This window comes from Eremomyces bilateralis (assembly GCF_010015585.1).
Source record: "Eremomyces bilateralis CBS 781.70 unplaced genomic scaffold P152scaffold_5, whole genome shotgun sequence".
NCBI classification, from domain to species: Eukaryota; Fungi; Ascomycota; class Dothideomycetes; order Eremomycetales; family Eremomycetaceae; genus Eremomyces; species Eremomyces bilateralis.
This window is the reverse complement of record NW_022985071.1, coordinates 464,769-489,251: the sequence shown is the minus strand read 5'-3', so window position 1 is coordinate 489,251 and position 24,483 is coordinate 464,769. Positions and strand designations below refer to the sequence as shown.

Below are 24,483 nucleotides of genomic sequence, written 5' to 3'. Positions count from 1 at the left end.
ACCACAATGGCCTGAGCTTGCTGAGGTAATCCTCTAGAGGTTGGGAGTCAGGTGACATCCCAATACGGCTAGTATCATGTGTGGTTACCTCCTATTCCTCCGAGGCCTCCCATACTCCTAGATAGATCAATCAATCACGTAACGTATTCCACAAGCGAGCGGCGCATACAAGCGAGCGGCGCACCCGAGCCATAGCAAACCACTTCACAAGTAGATATCTCTACAACGCCAAATAAAACCAATTATTTTTAATATCTAGTCTATTCTACAGTATCTTGCCGACCTAGAGGACATGTTTCAATACGATGTCCTACCTCACGGCAGCGTCCACATCACCTTCGACGCGGCGCTGCCCCATCCTGCAGGGTACGACTTTGACGTATTTCTTGAGAAATTTGGGACTCAACGGCGGAATGATTAATTAAATCCTGTCCCTCCTCAATCGTTAAGGATCCTCTCTCCTGAATTCGCTTTTTTTTACGTTGTCTTCGCTGTGTTGCGAGCTTGTTTGCCTTTCGAAGGCTCTCGGTTTCAGCCTCCAAAATCGTGAGCGAATGGACCATCGCCTGGGCGCCCTTGACGAATTGATTAAGCGCTTCATTGATTGGTGTAGGCGAGCTATCATGATGGTTCGCAATACGGCTTTGAATTAACGTCGATTGAGCCGCTAATTCAATGGCGTTGCTTGGTGTTTTCGTCTCCCATTGAGCATCCTCAGCGGCTGGAGTCGGAGTCCTTGGTCTGACGTCGAGCTTCGAAATCACGGCTTCAGGGTCGTACGGAACTAGCCCTGAGCCTCGGAATGCCCCACAGATATTCTTCTTCGTAAGAGCGGCTTCGTGTGCGGCTTTGAATGCTGGTAGGAACTCGAGTTTGGTGATGTGGTTGATAGAGTTCCGTATCACGTCCTCAATCTGATATCCGTACGCCTTCTTCAAAGGCCCAAAACAACCCACATCAAGCGGCTGGAGGATATGGGACGCGTGCGGAGGCATACAAAGCGTAATAATGTTCTTCTCTTTGCAGAATTCCTGGAATTGAAGCGAGTTATGGCTCTCATGCCCATCAATGATCAGGAGACGCCAGCCTCCGGTTGTACGAGGCGCTGTATGCTTCTCAAAATGCTGTAGCCATTCAAATCCAAGCTCATTCGTAGTCCATCCATTGTCGCTTAGGGTCAAAACCCAATCCTTTGGTATATCGTCGCTGTACCACGCTGAGAGGTGGTATTGTCCACTGAAGACCACGAAAGGTGGGATAGACCAGCCTTGAGCCTTGACTCCCTGAATAACCGTGACCCATTCGCGATTGCCTGGCTGTATCGCTTTAGGTCGATGTCGTCTCTCAGAGGCTGTGATAACCTTGGCTGTTGCGATAAGGCCCATCAGGAAGCCTATTTCGTCCATGTTATAGATATCGTCCTCATGGATGCCGTACTTGGCGATGGTATTGCGTACGAGCTCAAACCAGCCCTTCATGATCTCTGGGTCCTCATTCTGGGCCCTCTGATAGTCTAACCGTCGATTGAAGCGCATTTTGAGCTTAGGGGTCCGCTTAACGAAGTTTGAGGCCTAGTTGACGCCGACGCTTCCGCTATCCCGAGCAGCAAGTAGCTTATTAGCCATATCTTCAACACCACCCAACCGGGGCCCAAATCCTCGCGATTTCAGGTCCAAGATATGTCGAATAATAGCCTTCTCCTCTAGATCCGTAAGTTTTCTTGAATTGGGCGTACAGTCGCGTCGTGAAGGGATTCCGGCGCGTCGCCGACGAAGGGTAGTTTCAGCTGCACCATAGGTTCTTGAAGCATCTCGATTACTCTGAATTTGGCCTTGATCGATAGCAAATTTTGCTAATTGTACCCAACCTTCATTTTGAATTGATTGGGGTTGAATTGATTGTTCCATTGTTGATGAAAGATAGAGAGACGCGTTTTGTGGTTGGGGTGCGCCGCCCGCTTGTTGCGCCGCTCGCTTGCGGAATACGTTATCAATACTTCTACAAAAGCGACAGGAAGAAAACCATAATATGGATAACCAGTAAAGTGATGGTCAAGTTACACAGATATTCTGTGGCAGCTCTTCGAGTCTCCTCTCATGTCGCCAACGAGTAAAAGTGAGGCCCTCGATACATAATGGGCGGGCCATAAGAAAGTAGGTAGCCTCGCCATCTTCCCGCCTTCGACTCCTTCCATATAACTATATTACAGCGGATCCCCACATGGGCCTCGCAGAGAGGCCTGACGGGCGTATGAGTATCTTTCTCTATATTACAGCGGAATCATGCGGCCTTGCTACGTGTTTCTTGCCTTCCCCGTATAGAACCAATTTCATATTTCATGCTCTCGTGCCTCAACCTAAAGGTGGATGATTGACGAGAGGAAACCACATCACTCAGGAAACTTCCAACCATTCTAGAAAGTGATAGTCTCGCTGTGGAACGGCATCGTTGACATCGCCAACCAATATTCCTGGAAACCATTCACGGTGCTGCAGGTGATTATCACGGTTCGCGATTGGGTCTATTGGTGTGATCCCAGTTGATATGGAGTAGTGGTCATTTTCTCTGGGAAGCCCGTTCTGATGTGGGCTATATTATGCCAGCTCGTTGACTGATGAAGCCAAGGAGAGGTGTCGCATTAATGAACGGCCAGTTGAAAGTCCGCCATGGCTTCTGTCCGCACAAATGTCAACCATGAGGTCTGCCGCTCGCCTCAATACATCCGAAAAGATGACGGGGACTGTCTCAATAGCCCGTATAATGAAGGTCGAGCAGAATCCAAGGCTGATAAACACGAATCCAGGGAAGTGCCTCAACTGTTCGCGCCTCTCAATTTCCAAACCTTAACACTTCAATAGACCATTTGCGCCACGTCCAAAACAGGTGTAGCGAGGCAATAGGAAATGCTTCTTGGGCACCTGATTCATGAATCATCGGACCGTTGCGTACATGATCTTTTACCTTTTTTGGTCAGGAGAGCTCGGATAGACCAGGTTAAGATCGACGAAGCCACATCAACCAGCCAGCGAGCCGGCCGAGGTAGAACCAACCGAAGAGAACATCTCTAAAATGTTACCAGCCATAATGCGACTTCCGAGCGAGCGTCCAAGAAGGAACATTTGCAACATGATCTTTCTCAGTCTCACGTCGAAGCTCGAGATGATCCTAGACAGCTCTATGCAGTATGCACATACACTTCCGTTCTTGCTTGGGGAGATCCTTATTGATCTCAAAGTTCATAGCTCACACTCAAAGCCATTCTGCCCATTCAACACTGTCAAAGAAGCGAGGTTATTGAGGTAACTAGTTAACAGTTCCCTAAGTTAGTTAGTTAACTAACTAACTTAGTTTGAGTAGTTAGTAACTATAACTACTCCATGGTAATCTTTGCTGCCCGAGTTTAAATTGAGGATAGCAATTGTGGTAGATCTAAGGTGAGTAAAGTTGGTACAAGATCGGATGAAATTGCTGACACTCATACAGCTCCACCCACCTACTTTGGGTCATAGTCCAATTTTTGAGTACGCCCACAGCCGCCTTATAAGGGGTCAGATCACAGATGTGGCCGCCTTTGAATCTGAATAGCAGTATCCCGGTCCGGCTCCGGATGCGGATGCAGGTGCGGGAGCCGGTATGGGTCCCGGGGTCCTCGCCTGGAGCCATCGGCTCGCACGTTCCTCGCCCCCCTCAACCCCATCCTTAGGTTGTAAGGGTTCATTCAATTCATTCGATTCATCATTCATGCAAACTGCGACGAGGTAGATTCCCCATGGGGTCAAATCCTTCGTAAAGGCTGGCCACTTGGAAAAGCTTCTATATTGGGTTGCCTTTGCCCAACTGACTCGACCATGTATCTTGTGAAGGCATACAATCTCTGGATTGATCTTCACTCATCTCGTGTTTATAAGATCATCTGCCTCACCATGATACTCTCTTCCACGCTCTTTGTTCTAACCTTGATTGTATCGGCTTCGGCTACTCCCATGATCCTCACCCAACAAACCCTTCCTGTTAACCCAGTCGAATGCGGCGAACAGTCTTGCATCGTGGCAGCGTCCGCCCGTTCATCAAGTGACAAACCACCAAGTACGACACCGAAAGGTGGCAGCGCAGCTGGAAACGCTTGCGCGATGGAAAACTTGCGGATTCTCCAGAGCGAAGGGCGCATACCCGCAAATGACACATTGGAACCACCTACTCTCTCTACTCGTGGTGCCAAAGAGCAGTTCGATGTCAGACAGCTATCCGGTTCGGGTTGCAAGCCCTACACTCTCATATATGCCAGGGGTACCTTCGAGCCTGGAGCTTTTGGTATTAGTGTGGGTCCACAGCTAACGCACGGAATTTCGTTGAAGATGCCAGGACAGTGGAAAGGGGTTGGTGTGGAAAAGGGTTATGATGCAGACTTGGCAGGTAAGTTCCAGCGTTATGAAAGCAGTAGTACCTGCTGATCATTTGCAGGCAACGCCTGTGGTGGTATTCCCGGCGGCATTGCCTTGATGCGATATCTCGAAGCTGAGGTGCAGAAATGTCCCCAGACCAAGATCATGGTCGCTGGTTATTCTCAAGGTGCCATGGCTGTTCATAATGGATTGGCATACTCCCGCCCAGAAGCGAAAGCCAATGTCATTGTAAGTCGAAGATTCCCACTCCCTAATCGTTAGGACATGATGCTTATATTGTCCATTCGCCAGGGTGCTGTTGTGTATGGTGATCCAATGAAGGGAGCTCGGATTATTGGTTTCCCTTCGGAGAAACTGCAAACCTACTGCGCTGCTGACGACCCTGTGTGCGAGGGATATGCCGCTATCACACTTACACATTTCTCGTACCTTGTTGGCTCTCCGTCGGATGTCCAGAGAGGGGTCGATTGGATTGTCGCCGCTGCTAAGGAGGCGAAATAGGGTTCAGACAACATAATTGAAGATGTGAATCGGGTTTTTTGTCTGTCCACGGGTCGACTGCTAGTATCTAATGCGCAACTTTCGTGCGCGTGGAGCTACTTCCTATAACCCCCTGGTGACTCACTTTTGAACTCACCACGCCGAGATGGATGACCCTTGGACGGACAGTCGCCCGACTCAATGATCAACGAACAAATCTTGAGACTGTTTGCTAAGAAAGTGCTCAACGGGGGCCGTTTAGCCGACCATAGTTCCAATTACGTCGCGGTCCTCAATTTCGCTGACACTTGCTGTTGCTCGTTCATCTCGTGCGGGATGAAACCATCCGAACCAATCCTGCCGAGGCATGTAGCGAGTTATCGATAGCCCGCCGGCGAAAGGACGATCAGGCGCACTACTAACGGCGGAATCTTTGTATATCTTACCAGCACCTGTCTTAACGCATCTTGCATATGACGAGCCGGACGATCTGATGACTAATCTAATGCGTCCGCCTCCAACTTCGCCGGATGGAATTATCAACCGGGTTCGGTTCACGCAGCGGGACCGGCAGCCGGTTGAGCGATAAATGAGTTCAACCCCCTGCTAGTCAGCCAACCACCGAGATAGGATATCTCTTTGGATAATTGCTAAGATTGGAATACCTGCCTGGGGATCCGATTCAGTCAGATCAGTGGGAGGACACTTCACACGAGATGAGGATGTGGCTATGTGTGCTAGAAAATATGTTGGTTAATATTATATAGGAATATGCTTGGCGTCGTGAAAGCGACCTGGAAGAATCGCGATTCACAGAGTTGACAATCCGATGGACTGAATTACACTGAATGGCAATGGGATCTATTAATTTCAACCCGCGCGGAGCCTCTAACGAAATTATAGAACCAATATCCCGACTCGCATACTTATGTTTCCATTACCACGATTCATCATCTCAGACCTCAAGATGCCTGTTCTAAATCCCATTCGACTCGCAGGTAAACGGGCCTCCAAAACTGTCGGCATTGTACCCATCGACAATGCTCTGCACCGAAGCCTGCGCGCGGGATCAGTATTCGTTTTCGAAATCAAAGGATTTGCACTCACATAAGTTCCGCCAGTCAGGAAAAAGAGGCCAGTGATGCAGAGGAAGATGTTGACAAAAAGGCCGAACCACCCCCTGAAGCCTCTCTTTTCCCAGTATCGCGGCCCGTAATCCATGCGCCTCATGCGCATGTACGCAACACCCCAGAAGATGAACCCGAAGAAGGAGTCAAAAACAGAGCTCATCAGACTCAGCAGATCCCCGAAGAACGGGATCACCTCCGCGATGATGAACGCTACGATCCATGTGACCGCGAGGATCGCCGCCCACGTCACCCAGCCGACAACGGTGTGGCTACCCAGATGTCGGGTGCCGCTGAATACGTTGAAGAAGATGAAGCGGGCGGAGACGGAGGCGTAGAGGACGCCGAGGAAGATTATCGTTGGGATCATGAAGGAGAAGGAGACTTTCTTATACACCTCGTTCCCGAGCACGGCAAATGCAGGGGATGCGTTGTAGTTTGAGCCGCTGAATGCGTACCTGTAACAAGTCAGCACAATTTAACCCATGGTTAGACAGGTTTGCTTACATCACCGATCCGACTATTGAAAAGACGATGACCTCTGCGATCGTCACGGCCCACAACGCCTTAGGGAAGTCCTTTGGTTCCTTCATCTCGGCGATGAAGGACGGGAGTGTGATCTGGCCGATGAACGTGTAGCTGATGTTCATGAAAGCGTTCATTCCTGCAACGAAACCCGTACCCGCCGCAGGGATGATCAGGATTTCAATCGGACCTTTCGAGGGATATCCTGCTGGATGGTCCTCAATGCCAGCGAATATTGTTGCAAGGATCACGGAGACGAATGTGAAGATCGCCGATGCAGTCGCCAAGGAGGAGAGGGTCGAAAAGGTCCGGGGCAGCGAGCAAGCCCATGAGATAATTGCGGTGAGGACAGAGAAGGTGATAGTGCAAAGACCGTGGTTGGTTACCGAATTGAGATATTTGGACCCAACAAGGCAGTGGAACCCCTGGTGCGGTCAGCAGTGGCTTCTTCTGCTTCTACTGGCTACTCACTTGGATAAATGTGTTGTTGCCAATGAACAAGGCCGCCGTGAGGTACCACGCCCACGACTTGCCCCAGAAGAGCATTTGTCCAATATCACACACATCTTTAACTTCCGGATGGCGCATACAAAATTCCCTGCGCCCGTCAGGAAAGCCAATCTCGATCAAGGTTCCCTACATACCAGACAATCAACGACGTGTATAACACTGTCCCGGCGATCACAATAGTGAGGATCAGCCCTGGAACCAGTCCAAGAACTGCGTACGAGTAGGGAAAAGACATGATAGCCAGGCAAATATATTCCGAGAATAATAATGCGGCAGTCTGTGCTGCCGGTGTTAGTAATGCTAATCAGAGGAATAAATTCATATATCCTCATGCGATCGATGAAATATGGATAGAGTGTGCAATCAGATTGTACCTTTTGCCAGCTGCAGCTACGATATTTGATAGCATTATCCTTCTCCAACGCGATCTGCTCTCCAACACTGACTGTGTCCGCTTCGGTTTTTGTCGCAGCAATAGAATGAGTGCGGGGTCTGTCGATACGGCTCATTCGGCGACCGACATCATGACCAGCATCCCACCCTTCATGTTCTGGTTTGGGGATGGCATATTGCTTTTGAGCTTCTGGATCCGCGAGAAACGAACCGGAACTGTTGGGAGATCTTTGTTTCTCGCAAACCGAGTCTTTCAACGCCATTTTACAGAGCGGATCAACCAGATGAAGGGCGTGTAGAGCAGAAAGGCGAAAAAGCGTCTGATGGGCAGCATTTATCTGCGGTTCTAGGTTTTGAATGATGGGTTCGAACAGCCTCCTAAGGGTCAAAGACAAGACTCGTAGGAAGTTCTGGAAAAAGGAAAGGAAAGATCGACGTGGAGGTCGAGGTGATGGCTACCTTTTAAGACCCACGACGTCAGATGAAATCAGCCACGCTACCGGTAGGATCAACCCGTCGTGGAGCTGGGATTTTTCGCCTTTCGGTAGAGTTACGAGGCGAGCCCACCAAAACATCAATTGCATTAAAGAGAAGTTGCACCGTGGACCGTGGAGATGTTCTGGAATTGTGGTAGAAGGAGTGGTGGGCTCCCAAGAATCCGATGATGCATTTTGGGTGATATCCTGCGGTCATCCTGGGCACGCTTGGGGCTATCATTCGCTCACTCAGAGGGAGCTAAGAAAGTGCTTAGTTTTAGATTCGAAAAGCTTGGAAGTCTCTGCAAAACGGATCCGATTCGAACGGACCAAGCTGTAACGGCCATCTCCGCCTGGTAGGGGTTCCGAGAGTGATAGACCACACTCGACAGAACAAGGAGGGATTTTCTGTTTGTTCGGACACCGCGGCCTATCCGCATAACTAGATAACATCCACGGCGAAATCATTGGAAGCCTGTCCCCTAGATTCCATCACGGCCTGCGCCTAGCATCCCACCCGCCACACGGGACCTTGTGGAGTGGCGAAACGAGTGTGGATGATCTCCCAGGTCGACCAAGATGCTGAGGAGATTGTGGGTGAGACCATGGAGAATATCCGCGGGGTCCCAGAAGCTGAAGCGGGCCTTAAGTTGATCCTCTTCCCAACAGATTCTCAACCGAGGAGGGTGGCAACATGGAAGGTTTTGATGATAGAAATTTCACCAGTTTAGAAATTGCCATGATGGATGGTTGTGATACGGTAAGGTAAGCTTGATGGAAGTAAGCTCTGCCAACACTTCTTAGCTGCTGGGCAGTCTAACCGCGATAGGTCCAATCGCATCAGATGAAGCTTGCTGAGATCCAACGCCCTTGACGTCGATGATGCGTCGCAAATTGATACCAGCAACATCAACCTAAGCACCAGTAACTATTTTCTGACTTACGGGCTTAATTTAGGTAGAAATTGTGTGATACATACCTGTACCGTATCGGTTAGGATTTATCCTCTACCACTCATCGACTCTCAATCAGGACAAAAATTCTTAGCCTCGAAGGATATCCTCGGGGCTTTGCAACCTCTCGGTGCCCATTCCCGTACTCGAGTATTCTACTCCGTATTCGTGGCAGGTTAGGATGTACCAATACAACTCTTGGCTAAGCCTACCAGTACCTGTTTTGCCGTTTCCTACCCCGGGGTCCACGTCAAGGCTACCTTGTTACGCACTATCTCGTTGCCCGTTTAGGCATCTCGGTCTACGATGCCGTCAAATAAAGACTGGCTCTATGTCATCCTTTACGTTCGCGGTCGAAAGTCGAAAATGCCGGGGCTAGAAGACATGTTAAGTAGAAAGTGTTGAATGTGATGTCGACCAAACGTCATTGACCAGGTCTGGATACTTACATCTGGGCATTTATTCATGGCCCAGAGGCTGAGGCAGACGACAAGTCAGGTTGTCGATTTCACGTTAGAGACAGACTGGACTTTTCGAGCGGATCTCCGGTGGCAGTATGGGAGTTTGAGGAGCGAGATATTCCCCGTCAGCCGACCGCAAGACTTCTTGTCCGAATCATGATCCGGTAATCACCTGGCTCCTGCGGCATAAGATTATGACTCCAACCTCTCCACCCTTTCAAAAGAACAAGAATAGAAGAATAACGTAAACGGCCTGGGACGGAGGAAATTGATGGTTCTAACAGGTCCCCCAAGCCTTTGACAGCTCTCCATCGTTATTTTCACCTCTTTTCCTCTTGACACAAAGAACAAGTTACCGGTTTATTATCCTACTCGTTGTGGCAGCAGCAGCCAGGTGTCAAAGGCAGTTAGGATATTTTCGATATCCTCCGATGCTCTAGGCCAAGAAGGTGATTAAGTTCAAGTCGAACTCGTTTTATACCATCGTCTTTAATACTTCACTGCGCTTAGGTGCCGCGAAAACCATTCCAATGCCTGCTCCTCCGCCTTTTTCGCATCTCGCGTTTGGTTCGCATTGCTCGGATCGGCCCTTGCCATGCCCGGCCCCTTCATATACCGTCACTTCCGTCGGTACGGACGGATTGTTACCAAAGATCTCCTTGACCCCTTCGATCTGGTGGACCGATAGTAGGTAGTCGTTATCCCCAATCGCAAGGGATACAGGTTTCCGAATCTTCTCGAGGTCCCCTGGAATCTTAATCAGGCCTGGATGACCTGTGAAGGATGCATCCACTAGGGGCACACCGTCGACGAAACTCTCCTCGTGCGTCAGATTTACCACATATCGGCCGCCCCAGCAGAAACCCGCGGCGCCGATTCCAAGTTTTGCGCCCTCATTCTTGCGGACAGCTTCGAAGAAGGAATGTACACGGGGCCAGGCGACGGAATAACGGTTGAAGGTGGCGACAGAGATGAATGAGGAAAGACCCTGCGCCGCGTAATATCTGGCTAGAGTAAGTATCGATCCCGATGCTTTGTTATAAGCTAGCCGTGGAGGACCTACGGCTTCCAAACCCAATCCCAGATGCTGTCGTTCTTCATCAGGAGTGGCATACTCTCCATCGTTGATACAGGTGCGGCCCAGCCTTGGATTTAGTCCACTTCCACCGAGCTATAAAATGGTGATGGGTTGAATGTTCGTACCGTCCATAAAATCTATGAGGTAGACGAGATAATCTCCTCCAGCCGAATAGTGATCTGCGAGAATCCTGGTGTTCACAAACTCCCAACCAAAAACATCCGGAACGATGATGATAATGCCCTTTGGCTGCTTCCCCTCCTCCGGCTCCGCGATGTAGGTTGGTCGGCCATGGATTGTTTCGACGCGGCCCTTTGGTTGGCCTTCGTGAACATGACCGCTGAAGCATGCAGGACAAGACATGATTACAATATTTAGATTATCTGGATGGATTTCACCAGTGATATCGAGCTTAACTAGAAACGCCTGAGGTGAGGAAGGGATGAAATTGTATACCTACCCCGCGCGGTAGTTATTCAGATTTCGGTCGATACCTATTATATTCCGCATGGCCTGATAGTATTTGAGATTTCGATATTTGAGATATTAGTATTTAAGAATTTGCGAATTAGTGAAGTTAAGCTAAGTCTCATTAGTTCGTTGAATAAAGATATTCTAGGTAATCTATACTACGGTAATGGATTACACTCCCTTTGGTGCACGGATGGCCGTGGAGTCTATTGACCGCAAAGTCTGATTGTATTTACGAGCAGGCGGCGCAAAGCGAAACTTGAATTTGATACCAAGACAACCAATTAAAGAACAGTAATCCCCGTGCAGCCTAATAGTTAAACCGACTCCGCGATCATTCGTGCACCGTATCGTCAAGATCCATGTGCTAGAAATTAGTTCTTGCATTTCGTTAACAGACAGCTGCGGCCGCTTGTCTAACCCAGCAGTCGAAACGGCAATTGGAACGAAGACCCGTTTCTATATTGAAGATATAATACTTCAGTGAATGCTTAGAGTGTGATATATCCGGTTCTCTTGAGATGTGCGATTGCTGATGCTGCTTCTCCGGAAGTTGATCCAAGCTGCTTGAAGTAGCTTGAGTCTCTCGCCTTCAGTGGGTCGCTCCCACCTGAGTTGGTCCTGGTAGGAGGCATGAAACGAAGTCTGGAGTGTGACGTCGTCAGTAAATGGTTCTAGGCCAGTCCCATATACGTTTCATATAGGTTTGCTATATGATCTTGCATAATGGGCTGTACACGCTCTGATGAAAGGTGCTTTTAGTCCTTGCTATCGTATGATGACTGGATTTGTTGATCGTTTTGGCGTGTCAATCAATCACGGAAACAATAGTATACCTGTTCAGAGGCAGTGAGATGCTTGTATTCGGTCAGAAGTACATAGTTTACCTTGACAGGTATATATACCCAGGCTTATGTAATCATATGTAATCTACAAGGTGCGGTGACTAAGTAATAGCCGCGGATTTCCGACAGGATTCCTCTATCCGCGCCCCTGGTTCGTCAGCTGAAGCTTACCTCATCCACGATTGTGGACGCTAGATCCTTAATCTAGCGCCAACCTTCTAAACGATAATGCGGTCCAAACGATAACTTAATATAGCTTCCAGTCTCCTTAAGCGGAGTTAAGCCCGTTTATCCTCCGCCATTATGCCGAAAGATAATACAGCTATTGAATCTCGAATCCAGAGAGCCCTCCAATCAATCCCTCATGGCCAAATTCCCAATTTCAAGGAGTTGGAGCGTGAATTCGACGTGCCCTACCAACGACTACTCGCTCGCTCAAAGGGCCGCAAGAGTCTATTCGAGTGGCCTAGTTGCACCCGGAAGCTCTCTACCACCCAAAATACCGCTCTAAAGGACTATCTCCGACGCCTCGATGACCTTGGAATTGCACCACGGATTATACAAGTAGTTTCGTGCACAAATACCATCCTAAAGATCGATCACACGGCCAGCGGGCGGCTTGGCCCCCCACCAACGGTGGACACTCGCTGGGCATATGCGTGGTTCAAACGGGAGCCAGAGGTCTACGCACGGAAAGTACGTGTGCTTGATCTTAATCGTAAAGCTGCTCATGATATCCAGGCTCTCGAGAGATGGTTTGAGCAGCTATACCATATCAAGATCCGATATGGAATCGCGACCGAGGACATGTGGAATTTCGACGAGACTGGCTTCCGCGTCGGTATAGGCAAAGACCAATGGATTATTACGTTCTACCCGAGCAAGAAGCAGTATATTCCGTCTCCAGAATGTCGAGATTCGCTTACCGCTGTTGAAGCCGTAAGTGGTGACGGTAAAGTTATACCGCCGCTCATGATTCTACCCGGATCTGCGTTTCTCGAGAAATACTTCCAAAACTTACCCGATGACTACGCGGTATGCCTTTCTGAAACAGGCTTTAATATCGACGGAATTAGCCTAATCTTCGCAAGGCATTTTATTAAGCATTCGTCTAAGCATCAACGCGGTAAATACCGACTCTTATTCTTCGGTGGTTTCGATAGCCACTGCACGAAGGAGTTCCTCGAGATACTCGAAGCCCACCACGTTATACCGTTTCGTCTTCCTCCTCATACAAGCCACATCCTCCAGCCGCTTGACGTCGGCCCATTTCAGCCTTACAAACACTGGCATGCAGAGGCCGTCGACGCAGCCACTCGTACTGGCTGCGCGCAATTTAATCGTGTGGAATTTCTGGCCGCACTCAAATCGATCCGCGCGAACACTTTCAAGACGCGAACAGTGATCAAGGGATGGAAAGAAACGGGCCTTATTCCCCACAATCCTGAGCGGATTTTACGCCAACTCCGTGAGGATAAGATGGTAATCGATGCCGCGTTTACAGCATACGATCATAGTGCTAGAATTCGAGATCAAACGCCACCTCCAGACACCGATATTCAGCGGCTTCTTTCCCCAACGAAAGACTATGCCACGCTACGCAACCATGTACAATGGTGCTTGGCCAACATTGGGAAACTAAATCTACCATCGCTTATTGTACAAAACTTCGATAACAGCCTCAACGGTGGCCTCCAATTCGCCCTCCAAGCCGAGCAATTGTCACACACGATACAGGCCAACATGGCGGAATCCCAAGCACGTGCGGCACGCCAGCGAGGCAACAAACGTGTCCTCCGGTCCGAAATGGGATACATTACATCATAGCAAGCTAGATCTATGATCAAGGTGCGTACGGAGCGCGAGAAACAGGCCGAATTGGACAAATGGGTTAGGGGCTGGAAGACACGCCAAATCAACCACCGGAAGGCGTTCAAGGACATACATGTAGAATTTTGGCGCTTAATCGGGGGCATGATGCATGATCCTACGTGGCGATGTCGATTTGGAGATGAATAGTAGTGCTGGTGGTGGAAATTTGGTATCTACAAACTTCATAGCGCGGAGTATGTATTAAGTTATCGTTTAGACCGCATTATCGTTTAGAAGGTTGGCGCTAGATTAAGGATCTAGCGTCCACAATCGTGGATGAGGTAAGCTTCAGCTGACGAACCAGGGGCGCGGATATACCATGGCCACCAACGGAGCGCATGCCATCTTCGACTCATCTAATACAACCTTAGATATTTCATATAATAGGCACAACTGTGTCAGGTATCTCATAAGCAATAAAATGATTCATAGTCCGGACAATCGATTCCGTTTGAATTGGCCAGGAGTATAAAAGTAGCTATAAAACAACCGTTAGAACACATCAGTAGAGCAGAAAAGACCTCGCTTCCTAAGCATACTCGCATGAGATGACTTTGGAAATAGAAACTGAAGGGAAAAACACAGCTTAATATTACCTCTCACCGACTTGCTGGGGTCCTCTGCCGCTTCAAAAGCATTATGACGTAGAGCATCCAGCTGTATTGCAACACATAGGCAGAAACAGCCCGATAAGTCACTATGTGTGTGATAGTCATATATTTCTCTTGCGGCCATAGAAGGATGGACTTCATAAACAGTGCTCATTTGACGAACATGCCTAGACCATTAGATGAAACAAAAGGACATACATAGAACTGCTGATAAGATAACATAAGCCTAGGAACATTAGTTCATTTTAAATCGGAGGCAAATTGCTGGTTTCTTCCTCATGTAAAAGGAAATAATGGTGATATTAAACGCGTCGTCGAACAATCGATCAGAGCTCCATTTTATTCGCGGTATTCACACTTGGCGAAAGTAGTCCGCTGTAGCAATTAATCGTCATCTATAGCTGAGTTGCTTGATGATGAGTTGCTGCCTTCATCATCCAATTGAAACGCCGTCGCTAGATTTCCCCAGATGCCTATTAATTACCATCTTCGTGGCATTGTAGCGGTCCAACTTCCGTCATAAATCGTGCGTCATACCTCAAATCACTCCTCTGTCCTGGAGCCAACCACGCCCTCATGCTGCCAGTAGTTGACCAGCAACCCCCATTGCCAGCCCGGCTCCCATCCTGTACGCAAGATCGCACCCAGTCGGTCGAGGAGCAGCATCACCCCCCGCCACGAAGGAGTTTAACCCCGTGCCAAAAGCCTCGCAGGCCGCAACCTGGAGGCCGTAGCATGCTTGGGCACTCAAGCTACTACAGATCGCACTCGCTTCCGCCGGCTGGAATGTCGCCGTCGCACCTGGCACGGTCACTCCTCCATTTGGCGCGCTCACGGTGATCCCATTCACTCCTCCTCCTAGAGCTCCGGCGCATGACGTCGAGTGGCCTTGGCATGTAGACCATGCGGACGAACATGCTGCAGCGTTCACGTATGTTGTTGAGATGTACGGATATGGGTAATACTGATTCGGCACCATCGATCCTGTACCGGCCGCCGTGGTGGCTGCAGGGGCACCGAAACTAGCACTTGATGTCCCTCCTATTATGACGCCGCCGCCATTGACGGAGGAGCTCGACGGAGAGTCCCCCAGGACCGTGCTGCTAACCACCCCCGTGCAGGCCGCTCCTATAGGGCAGCAGGCAAGATTGCCGTTCGGATCCCGAGCGCAATTGCTATTCGACTGACAGCACAGGCCCGGAGCGCCGAGGTGGTTGCAATTGTTGTATCCCCGGGGACATGCGTTGCTTTGGCGGCGGAGCAGCTCGTGTACGGAGTCATTGAGGTCGGCGAGGGTGAAATTGAAGGGTTCGGGGAGAGCGTCGTCGTGACTGAGGGGACTTTCGAAGGGGAATAAAGTGGTCAATCTTGCCGCAGAACCGGTGTTGAGAATCGCGGCGAGCAGGAGGCAAATATTTCGCATGGCTTCAGGCTGGAGTTGCGGAATGGGCGCCGTTGCGGCGGAAGATCACCAGTTGTGTAACCAGCAGGTGGAAGAACCGCTGGAGAATCTATGTTGCATTAGCAGAGTCTGAATAACAGCAATACCATTCCTTACAATAAACTTGAAGATAAGTGATGTCGCTGAATTGCCATATGCAAGCTTCGTTGTTCATGCAGGTGGATTGGTGGGGACTGGCGAATCCAGAGCCAACAGAACTGAACACAGCAGAAAACAAGAGATGGAGATCCGGACGCCACGGCAACGTGCTCTACGGGGAGCGATAGCGGCCAGTCATGCACTATCACCACAATATCATCGATGGCTTATTCTTCTTCAACTGCTATTGTTTTCGTCAAATTGTCAGTCAGATACATATTAATATGATATCACTTCTTCTATGAGAATTACGTGAGCGCGTCTCAGGAAGGCAATGGAGAAGTCCCCTAGTATTCTTCAGTTTCCCCCAAGAGGAGAAGCTTCGAGGCACTCAATGACCATGACAAACATTACGGAAAGCGCGTGCTTAGGTTTGAAGATTGACTTACGGGATTTTTCTATTCGTGATGCCTGCTTCGAATTTATCCGGGCAGAGTGAGATAATGCTCGCATATCTGCTTCTATCTATTAACGAGTCCATTCAATATCAGCCTAGTTGCGTGCATTGGAGCTCCAGGGCAACGAACGTCAGTTCTACGCTTCCTTATGGCACAGCATTCCATAATTTCCAAGTCACTGCATTCGTTCATTCCCCGAATATGGCCCACAACCAAACATACCCATACCCTATGCACACCCTTTCCGCAACCCATGCATGCGACAACAGCAACCCCTCCCTGGAAACCGTCCGCCGACCCGGGAGCCACAGATGGGGCCGCACCCTGACCTCGTTACCCAACGCCACCTCCACCGCCTCGACCAATGCCCCCGAATATCCCATGACCCTGCTCGAAGATGGCCGCGAACAGCATCCGGCGACCGAGTCCAGCACCGCGACCACCAGACGCCCGTGGGGCTTCTTCCCGTGGTTCGGACGCAGCGTGGGCGCCGACACGACCGAAGATTCCTCCTCGACTTCCGATGCGCCGGTCGAGCAAGCGAGTACAAACCCTGCTGCACTGTCTCCGTCGCCAACCGCCACAATTGCGCCGGAAACACAACTGGGAGAGGCATGCCCGCGGCGATGGCACCGCTCGACGTCGCGGAGAGCCGCGGAGCAACGGTGCGCAGAGTTCGGGACGTATTTGCGGCGACAGACGTTCATGTCGCGGATGATGACATTTGTTGGGATCCTAATTTTCGGGATGGTGTTGATTTTAGGGGTCCCGGTGTTGTGCGTGATTCTTACCACCGCAATATCCTTCAGATCTTAGTTCTTCTCATTTCGCAAGGGGCATGATGACGGCAAATGACACGGATTGCATTTTCCTCATATTAAGCTCTCGTACTTGTCCAATCCTTGCTTCTGAGCGTGATTCTGCGGTGCTGGTGGCCCTGGTAGTTGGCTTGTTTGTCGCTGAAAACTAGACGTGCCGCCCCCGAGTGTACCTTGATTCACCGAAGGTCTGCTTTGCGATGATGGCGGCGCGATGTTAAAGCTCGAGTATTGTGACGGCGCGGGTGGAGGGATGGAAAATGCGCTAGACGACTGCATGCTGTTAAAAGGAGGCGCCGGGGAGGAGGGAGTGGCCCATATGTTTGTGGTACCGCCCATGGCAGTATTTGGCGCCCCCGATGCTCGAGACCAATCAATGGAGGATTGGCTAGGATTAAGCTGGTTCATAGTTGGCTTTGAATGCTGGAGAGGTTGGCCGAAAGAGCCGCCCGTTCCTGGATTCGACGGTTGGAGGGTGGCAAAACTGCTCAAGTTGAGCTCGGGGGTGATTGCACGGGAGGATGCAGTCTGAGGCGTAAGCACGCCAGTGCCTGACGGGGACAACGAGGTCTGCGGTGACGACCATGAGAATGTAGGCGCTGGCGCGGTGTTTTGTGTTGGTCGATGAGGGAGCGATGACGATGCGGATGCGGAAGACATCCAGTCGTTTCCAAGCGGGTCAGCGGCCGCACCCGGCTTCCGCCCCAGCACCAGACTCTCGAAATCCACCTCATCTCCCCCAGCGGAGCCGAGGGCGCCGTTCGTTCCACTGGGCCCGAAGGTCATGAAATCACTGGACGTCGCCGCTGCGGCCGTGGTGGAGCCCAGTTCTTGGAGTTTGCGGGTCTGTTCTTGTTCGATGCGCGTGGAAATGGACTTGATGAGCGACATGAACGACTGGAACTGCAAAAGGTTGAGGAGTGGACCGAGACTGAAGCTCCAGAGGATCGGCAACACTTCCATAGCAAGGAAGTCCGAGTCGGCGATCTTGCCAACTTCCCGGAACACTTCGAGGGTGGCCATCTACGATCCATTAGTATCAGCCGAGGAGTAGAGATATGTGTACATACCATCACTGCAGGTTCCTTCGTCTTGATTCCTTTCATGAGCGGCACGACCTTCTCTTGAATGGTATACTTGTCTAGGATGACAGAATTTGTCTTTGCTGTTGGCGACTGATCCGTGCCGAATCCGCTTAATCCACCATCGTCTTGGTCGTCTGCTCCAGGGGTGCCACCACACAGCACATTGAAAGCTTGCAATCCGCGGATTTTGATCCCCATGCTACTGGTTTTGCTGAACACCGCTGCAATGACTGGGAAGAGTTCGTTTTTCACAGTGGAGAAATCTAGGATCGAAAGGATGATAGAAAGGCTTCGCAGAGCAGCGTCGACAAGAGAATGGGTCGGGGATTCGAGCGCTAGTACGACAATGGGGAGGATGTCGTCTTTGAAATCCTTGCCTGTGCAATGATCCGATACAGTTTTTAGATTCTCCAGCAAAACCATTAGTCCCGCTTCCTTTGCGGTGTCCCGTTCTGGAGCAGCGACTTTTGATCCGCTCGGTGTCGTGAAAACATCTTTCAGCTTCGGGATCACCTTGTCCGTGAACGCTCGTCGGGCATGTGTGGGTGGGAGGGTGGTGATAATCTTGAAACCATTTTGCAGCACCATTGCAAGTAACTCCCGATCCTTGGTCTCATCCAGCAATGCAGGGAGCACCTTTTTCTCCAGCACCGTTTTGGGAAACTGGTTCAAGATCCTCGGGAGTCCCCGCATGAACTGTGATTTCTCGCTGGGGGTCTTCGCCGGGAGACTCTCCAGAAATCGAATGGTCGAAATAAGGATGTTGTCAAAATATGAGGCTTGTTGGAACTCTCTCGCGCTGAGCCTCTGCGCCGGTCGTCGGGTAATAAGTCGGGATAGGAGGTTCGGGACTTCACGGGGTAGTGAGCCTTTGATAAGGAAATTATTGCCTTGCGAAGGCACCGACGAGGAAGATGAAAAGATGCGCTTATAGGTAGAAATGCTCGAGGAGGTGTCCAGGGGGCTTTTGTGAGGGGAGTTATACAGCGCGAGGATCAGAATACCCAAGGTGAACATATCGGCTGCAGTCGTTATATTGTTGTCGACGACAAAGTCCGGCGACGAATAGTCGAGATTTAGCTGAACAAATCTCGGAAGTCGAGGGTCGGAATTCAACACTTCGGATAGGGATATTGACGGCGTCGAGGAGGTAGAGTCGCTCGGTGGACTGGAGAATCCAAGGCCGGCTATCTTCCAGTCGGATTTGGCGTTGATGAATATCGCGTCGGGGGTCAAGTTCCCATGAACTAGTCCAGCACTCTCATGCAAGAACTCGAGGCCTTTCCCAAGCTGCAGCAACCCTTTTTGTATCTCCAACTCGTCGATCTCGAGCTCTCGTCTCCTCTTGACCCCCTCGGCATCTTCGACGACATATTTGCTTGGCCTTCCACCAACGCCTCCCGATCTCTCTTGATCATCCTTTTCTTGTAGCAATCCAGCCAACGATGCCGTTACTAGCTCCGTTGCGAACATCAGCCCACCACCCCTCGTTTCCTCTACCGGCTCAACCAGTTCCAGAACGCTTGGATGTCTTAGTCGGGCGAGCGAGCTGGCCTCCTTCTTGAGCCTCTCCACCACCTCCTCATGTACGCGCTTCAATGACGCGGTACTGGACCTTCCACCCAACCCGCCTCCATGGGGTTCCAAAGACTTCTTGTCGAACACAAAGACCGAGGCGGCCTTGCCGGTGGACTTCTTCTTCGCATCGTAGATCTTCCACGGACCTGATAGTGAGGACGGTTGGGATGCGACGGAGTAATTAGAGGAGATATTCGAGGTAAAGGATTTGAGGGCGTTGGAAAACATGGTGCTTCCACAATGCCGTACACAGGACCAATGCTATCACTCGATGTCGGGGTCCTTTCGTATGGGCTGGCTCATGATGGTGGCATTTGGACCGCAACAGCCTTCCCCGTCCTTCAGCGGAGGTTTGTGTACTATTAGAACTCGTAATGCTCGAAACAAACAATGGTTTGCCTTGATGCGACGCAACCTGTGAAGCTGCCTGTCGCAGTATGTCTCTCGAGATGGAACGCAGTAACGCCACGTTTAATGGGGAGCTACATATCCGTATCGACATTCACAGCAGCTGTCGCGTCCCTGGATGGCGGGATTTGGCGACAGGGATGTCTGAACGGCTCACATCGGCTTGGGAGTAATTACCTGGAGTTGTCGACATCTCCACTATCACTCCGATTTTGGTCCGGCGCACGCCCATTGACATTCCCTACTGCTCCAGGATTCAATGACTTTTGAGTGACTGTATCCCACGGTCGCTTTTCTAAATCTCTTCGTAATTCCTAGTTTCTTCATCTCGCCTTCTCCTAGACCAACGAGCATCCTCCATTCCTCATACACCTAGTGGCCTGCACATAATGGTTTCATTACGCTCTCAAGGACCACTACGGTCGCTGCTCAGAAGCCGTAATTCGATTTCTCAACAATCACAGTATCAATGGAGCAGGTGCTACAGCATCAAGACGCCTGCTGCGTCAGGCATGAAGTTACCAGGTCTCGATCCTACAAAGTTGACCATCGAGAAAACTGCACACCCTAAGCAGCTTACGCCTCCAGAGGAACTCGTGTTCGGCAGGACGTTTACAGGTCGGCGTCCCTTCCGCAATTCATACCTTTATCTGACTGGTTTCCAGATCATATGTTGTCAATGGAGTGGACAGCTTCACAGGGATGGCTTCCTCCTCGAATCACGCCTTACCAAAACCTTAGTCTCGACCCCGCGACCTGCGTATTTCATTATGCCTTTACCGCCTTCGAGGGCATGAAGGCTTACAGGGACGACGAGGGACATGTGCGGTTATTCCGACCGGACCGGAATATGGCGCGACTCAACAATTCCGTGGCTCGGATCGCTCTACCAACATTCGACGGCGATGCCGGCATCCAACTAATTTCGGAGCTTGTCAAGCTCGAGCAGAGGTTCATTCCGCAGCAACGAGGATACTCGTTGTATCTCCGACCTACAATGATCGGCACGCAAAAGACCATTGGTGTTGGACCACCGGGCTCGGCGCTTTTCTACGTCATCGCTTCACCAGTTGGCCCATACTACCCTACCGGGTTCAAGGCGGTGTCTTTGGAAGCCACGGACTATGCCACCCGAGCATGGCCTGGTGGTGTCGGCGACAAGAAGCTGGGAGCCAACTATGCACCATGCATTTTGCCCCAGATGGAGGCGGCTAGCCGCGGGTTCCACCAGAACTTATGGTTATTTGGCGAGGAGGAGTACATCACCGAAGTTGGCACCATGAACCTGTTCGTCGCGCTCAAGAACAAGGAAACTGGCCAGAAGGAATTGGTCACCGCTCCGCTCGATGGCACGATCTTGAGCGGCGTCACCCGTGATTCGGTTCTTGCCCTTGCTCGCGAGCGGCTCCAGCCGGAGGGATGGACCGTCTCGGAGCGCAAAATGAGGATGAAAGATGTCGCGGAGGCATCCGAGGAGGGGAGGCTGCTCGAGGTCTTCGGAACCGGTACGGCTGCCATCGTCAATCCTGTGCGGGTGATCTCATGGAAGGGCCGTCTGATCGACTGCGGGCTCCCCAAGGGCGAGGAAGCGGGGCCCTTGACGGTACAGGTTAAGCAATGGATTGAACGGATCCAGTATGGCGACGATGCCCATCCTTGGAGGTATGTCGAGTCTGACTAAGAGGATCATCTATTAACTCGAAAACAGCGTCCAAATCACCTAAGCTCTGTCCAGGAGCAGTTGCCAACCCTGAGGAATGTTTGGGTTTTGTTTCTTCTGGGAGACTTTCGTGTGGAGATATGAGCATTCCGCAGCGGTTTTGGGGATAACCTGCCCATCTGATATAATCGTAGATAAACATTCCCCCCCCCTTGGTATGGATTCCACGTAGATAAATTTTAGCATCGACAACACGACATAGACCTGGAAAAATGGTCTGATATCAGCATCCACAGAGCTGATGGCAGTTAGGGCTCGGATTGAGTACGGATCGCTCCCGAGACAGGGGTTGACCGGCTTCGGATGCGGCTCCAGCTTTGATCCGAATCCCCCTCCAACCCTAATCGAGTGATAATTCTCGTCTGACTCGTTCAATCTGATCCCGCTCGTATGGAATGTTCCCCATTTGTTAGACTTAGAAGGGTGATGGCGCCTGTTAATGATGATTGTAATCCGGCTTGGCGTCATAATCCGTCCATTCATGCGGGGTCCAGTACGGTTTCATCTCGTCCGAACCATTTACATCATGTACCTCTCGGATCGATCTGTTCCAGATCACCCCATTGACTGCTTTTGTCGAGTCAGACAAACGGAAGGAGCCAGAAGAATCTCAATTCTTAACTCACACCCCGATGATCCTTCAGTTTGTTGGGCCGAGGACCGCCAGCAAGCACATGAGCAAGCCATATCGTCTCGTCGTTCGACGTTATCCCGACGGTGCAATTATAGCCAACTCGCTTGCTCGACTTCTAGTTCGCTCCGATCTACTCACCAATCAAGACTCGGGTTCGTCGGGTATAAGGCTGATGTCTACACTCCACACTGGCGTGCCCCACGCGCTCACACGCACCCGGTACGTACCTTTTCCCCCTGATGGAGTCCACATGTGAAAGCACCGTTCTATCTGCATTTTCAACTATCGACGTCAAGCCTCGGGAAATCCAAATGACTATGAAAAGTAGAAGATATTCCTTAGAGATGTAGGTTCTCGGTTCTGGTGTTTCCTTGCTCCTTCCAACCTCTATTCGTCGTTCTTTCGGCGCAGTTCGGTCAATATGTCTTCTTCATTATCTACAGATTTCGTTCGTCAGTTGCTTGAGAAAATCATAGCCCGGATCGAGTTGTCGAAGTCTCAACTATTACAATTACCATGGGGGACTTACCTGGCGCCTCGCAATGTTGCCGTTGCATCCATCGCATATCTTCTGCTTGTCCGACTCCTTCGATACCGTCGGCGGGACAAGATCCACGCCAAATTTCCGTTTCCTACAAGAGACTCGCTCTCGCGGATGACGACCCTTCAAGCATGGGAGATTAATAAGATGCTGGGGGAGTATGAATTCCCATTCATGGGGCAGAAAGCGTTGCAGTTTGCGCTGTTCAGGACATATGGAATCCCAACAATAAGCAAACTACTCGTAGATACTAAGCAGCTTTCCGACGTCTCGTTAGCATCAAAGGTACTCTTCACAGGCGTAACTACCTGGCGACACGAAGTTAACGATAGCAGCGATACGCTGATACGGAGGTCTTGATCGGCGAGTTTGTTATAAATCCGCCTGATTCCGAGAGAACCATCAATGCTATCTCCAGGATGAACTACCTTCATTCGTATGTCGTCTCGCAAATCTTCCGTACTTGACAGCCGCAGCAGATTCTTACTTTTTGAGTAGGGGCTACCGAAAGTCAGGAAAAATCAGCAACGATGATCTGCTATATACGCTCAGCTTGTTTGCACTGGAACCAATCAAATTCGTCGGCATGTACGAATGGAGAGGAAACTCGGAATTGGAGAAGTGCGCAGTGTAAGTCTTCCTCACATTGACTCGCTCCAAGACGGTCCATCTAATGCCAAACAAGGGGTGTGTTCTGGAAAGCCATCGGCGATGCCCAAGGAATCTCGTTTGAAGCCCTTCGACGCTTTCATATGGGATGGAAAGATGGCCTGGAATGGCTGGAAGATGTCCAGGAATGGGCCACCAAATACGAACAGCAACACATGGTGCCGAGCGAGTACAACAAGAAAACTGCGGATGAAACCGTGCGCATTCTTGTGTACGATGTGCCTGGCCCGCTCAAATGGATTGGAAATCAATTTGTGAGCTGCTTGATGGACGAAAAGCTGCGAACTGCCATGATGTGAGTCCCTTACTTCTGCCCTCAATATCCATTCCTGACTCTTGTTCGTTCTCCAGGTATCCTCCGCCTTATGCACCACTGAAATTCACCGTCGACACGGGTCTTCTGGTCCGCAAATATTTCCTCCGATACCTCGCTCTCCCGCGAATCATCCCTTTCAAGGCCTTCTCGCAACCAGACCCCAAGACCGGCCGCAGCCACAAAGTCCTCTACATGTCCGAGCCGTGGTACATCCCCGCCACGTTTGCCAACCGATGGGGCATCACCGCATGGTACAAGTGGACGATGGGTCTGCCGTACCCGGGCGACCCGAAATATGAGCCGGATGGATACGATTTGGAGGAGGTTGGCCCGAAATTATTCAGGGGCAAGGGGAAGAAGGAGATGGAGGAGACCAGGAGAACCTTGACCGAGGCAAGGAGGGGAGGCTGTCCTTTTGCAGTTTGATATATATCCGTATGATCGATGAACATTTGGACATGAGACCTAGAACAGTAGATGGGATGTAAATGGATGGCTATTGTTGCAGCTC

General features: G+C 50.5%; 10 protein-coding genes across 10 annotated transcripts; 6 read left to right on the top strand and 4 right to left on the bottom strand.

Moving 5' to 3' along the window:
- Positions 1-4,130: 4,130 nt before the first annotated feature.
- Positions 4,131-4,904, top strand: P152DRAFT_393189 (cutinase; the record flags this gene model as incomplete). The annotated part of the gene is made up of 3 exons (XM_033676183.1): positions 4,131-4,413; positions 4,462-4,631; positions 4,695-4,904. 3 exons carry the CDS (start codon positions 4,131-4,133, stop codon positions 4,902-4,904), a joined length of 663 nt encoding a protein of 220 aa, XP_033535909.1.
- Positions 4,905-5,859: 955 nt separating this feature from the next.
- Positions 5,860-7,554, bottom strand: P152DRAFT_393180 (putative neutral amino acid permease; the record flags this gene model as incomplete). Its single annotated transcript, XM_033676182.1, has 6 exons — positions 5,860-5,940; positions 5,991-6,468; positions 6,518-6,960; positions 7,007-7,133; positions 7,180-7,322; positions 7,420-7,554. 6 exons carry the CDS (start codon positions 7,552-7,554, stop codon positions 5,860-5,862), a joined length of 1,407 nt encoding a protein of 468 aa, XP_033535908.1.
- A 1,389-nt stretch (positions 7,555-8,943) lies between these two features.
- P152DRAFT_499906 (uncharacterized protein) lies at positions 8,944-9,641 on the top strand. Its single transcript, XM_033682305.1, has 2 exons — positions 8,944-9,258; positions 9,303-9,641. Exons 1-2 carry the CDS (start codon positions 9,174-9,176, stop codon positions 9,494-9,496), a joined length of 279 nt encoding a protein of 92 aa, XP_033535907.1. The 5' UTR covers positions 8,944-9,173; the 3' UTR covers positions 9,497-9,641.
- Positions 9,642-9,817: 176 nt separating this feature from the next.
- On the bottom strand, positions 9,818-10,769 carry P152DRAFT_506196 (dienelactone hydrolase family protein; the record flags this gene model as incomplete). Its single annotated transcript, XM_033682467.1, has 4 exons — positions 9,818-9,874; positions 9,945-10,332; positions 10,392-10,473; positions 10,532-10,769. The coding sequence occupies 4 exons, from the start codon at positions 10,767-10,769 to the stop codon at positions 9,818-9,820; spliced, it is 765 nt and encodes a 254-aa protein (XP_033535906.1).
- Positions 10,770-13,381: 2,612 nt separating this feature from the next.
- On the top strand, positions 13,382-13,788 carry P152DRAFT_456509 (uncharacterized protein). The gene is made up of 2 exons (XM_033679023.1): positions 13,382-13,521; positions 13,558-13,788. Exons 1-2 carry the CDS (start codon positions 13,466-13,468, stop codon positions 13,739-13,741), a joined length of 240 nt encoding a protein of 79 aa, XP_033535905.1. The 5' UTR covers positions 13,382-13,465; the 3' UTR covers positions 13,742-13,788.
- Positions 13,789-14,329: 541 nt separating this feature from the next.
- On the bottom strand, positions 14,330-15,839 carry P152DRAFT_512671 (uncharacterized protein). The gene is made up of 2 exons (XM_033682759.1): positions 15,764-15,839; positions 14,330-15,716 (listed from the first exon to the last, which is right to left on the bottom strand). The coding sequence occupies exon 2, from the start codon at positions 15,626-15,628 to the stop codon at positions 14,780-14,782; it is 849 nt and encodes a 282-aa protein (XP_033535904.1). The 5' UTR covers positions 15,629-15,716; positions 15,764-15,839; the 3' UTR covers positions 14,330-14,779.
- Positions 15,840-16,022: 183 nt separating this feature from the next.
- On the top strand, positions 16,023-17,127 carry P152DRAFT_265912 (uncharacterized protein). The gene has a single exon (XM_033674831.1). The coding sequence runs from the start codon at positions 16,213-16,215 to the stop codon at positions 17,017-17,019; it is 807 nt and encodes a 268-aa protein (XP_033535903.1). The 5' UTR covers positions 16,023-16,212; the 3' UTR covers positions 17,020-17,127.
- Positions 17,076-19,912, bottom strand: P152DRAFT_393723 (kinase-like protein; the record flags this gene model as incomplete). The annotated part of the gene is made up of 2 exons (XM_033676215.1): positions 17,076-18,044; positions 18,092-19,912. 2 exons carry the CDS (start codon positions 19,910-19,912, stop codon positions 17,076-17,078), a joined length of 2,790 nt encoding a protein of 929 aa, XP_033535902.1.
- Positions 19,913-20,442: 530 nt separating this feature from the next.
- On the top strand, positions 20,443-21,997 carry P152DRAFT_456505 (branched-chain amino acid aminotransferase). Its single transcript, XM_033679022.1, has 2 exons — positions 20,443-21,754; positions 21,801-21,997. Exons 1-2 carry the CDS (start codon positions 20,772-20,774, stop codon positions 21,814-21,816), a joined length of 999 nt encoding a protein of 332 aa, XP_033535901.1. The 5' UTR covers positions 20,443-20,771; the 3' UTR covers positions 21,817-21,997.
- Positions 21,998-22,867: 870 nt separating this feature from the next.
- Positions 22,868-24,398, top strand: P152DRAFT_465172 (uncharacterized protein; the record flags this gene model as incomplete). Its single annotated transcript, XM_033680613.1, has 5 exons — positions 22,868-23,272; positions 23,320-23,423; positions 23,486-23,617; positions 23,673-23,951; positions 24,008-24,398. 5 exons carry the CDS (start codon positions 22,868-22,870, stop codon positions 24,396-24,398), a joined length of 1,311 nt encoding a protein of 436 aa, XP_033535900.1.
- Positions 24,399-24,483: the final 85 nt, after the last annotated feature.

What these genes read in the sequence shown, in the direction of transcription:
- P152DRAFT_456509 (XM_033679023.1), top strand. Translation starts at nt 13,466, where the DNA reads ATGGCGGAATCCCAAGCACGTGCGGCACGCCAGCGAGGCAACAAACGT. An exon ending in GGCAACAAACGTGTCCTCCG is followed by an intron (nt 13,522 to 13,557) that starts GTCCGAAATGGG and finishes ATAGCAAGCTAG; the next exon opens with ATCTATGATCAAGGTGCGTA.
- P152DRAFT_265912 (XM_033674831.1), top strand. Translation starts at nt 16,213, where the DNA reads ATGCCTGCTTCGAATTTATCCGGGCAGAGTGAGATAATGCTCGCATAT.
- P152DRAFT_499906 (XM_033682305.1), top strand. Translation starts at nt 9,174, where the DNA reads ATGCCGTCAAATAAAGACTGGCTCTATGTCATCCTTTACGTTCGCGGT. An exon ending in GGGGCTAGAAGACATGTTAA is followed by an intron (nt 9,259 to 9,302) that starts GTAGAAAGTGTT and finishes GTCATTGACCAG; the next exon opens with GTCTGGATACTTACATCTGG.
- P152DRAFT_456505 (XM_033679022.1), top strand. Translation starts at nt 20,772, where the DNA reads ATGGAGTGGACAGCTTCACAGGGATGGCTTCCTCCTCGAATCACGCCT.
- P152DRAFT_512671 (XM_033682759.1), bottom strand. Translation starts at nt 15,628, where the DNA reads ATGCGAAATATTTGCCTCCTGCTCGCCGCGATTCTCAACACCGGTTCT.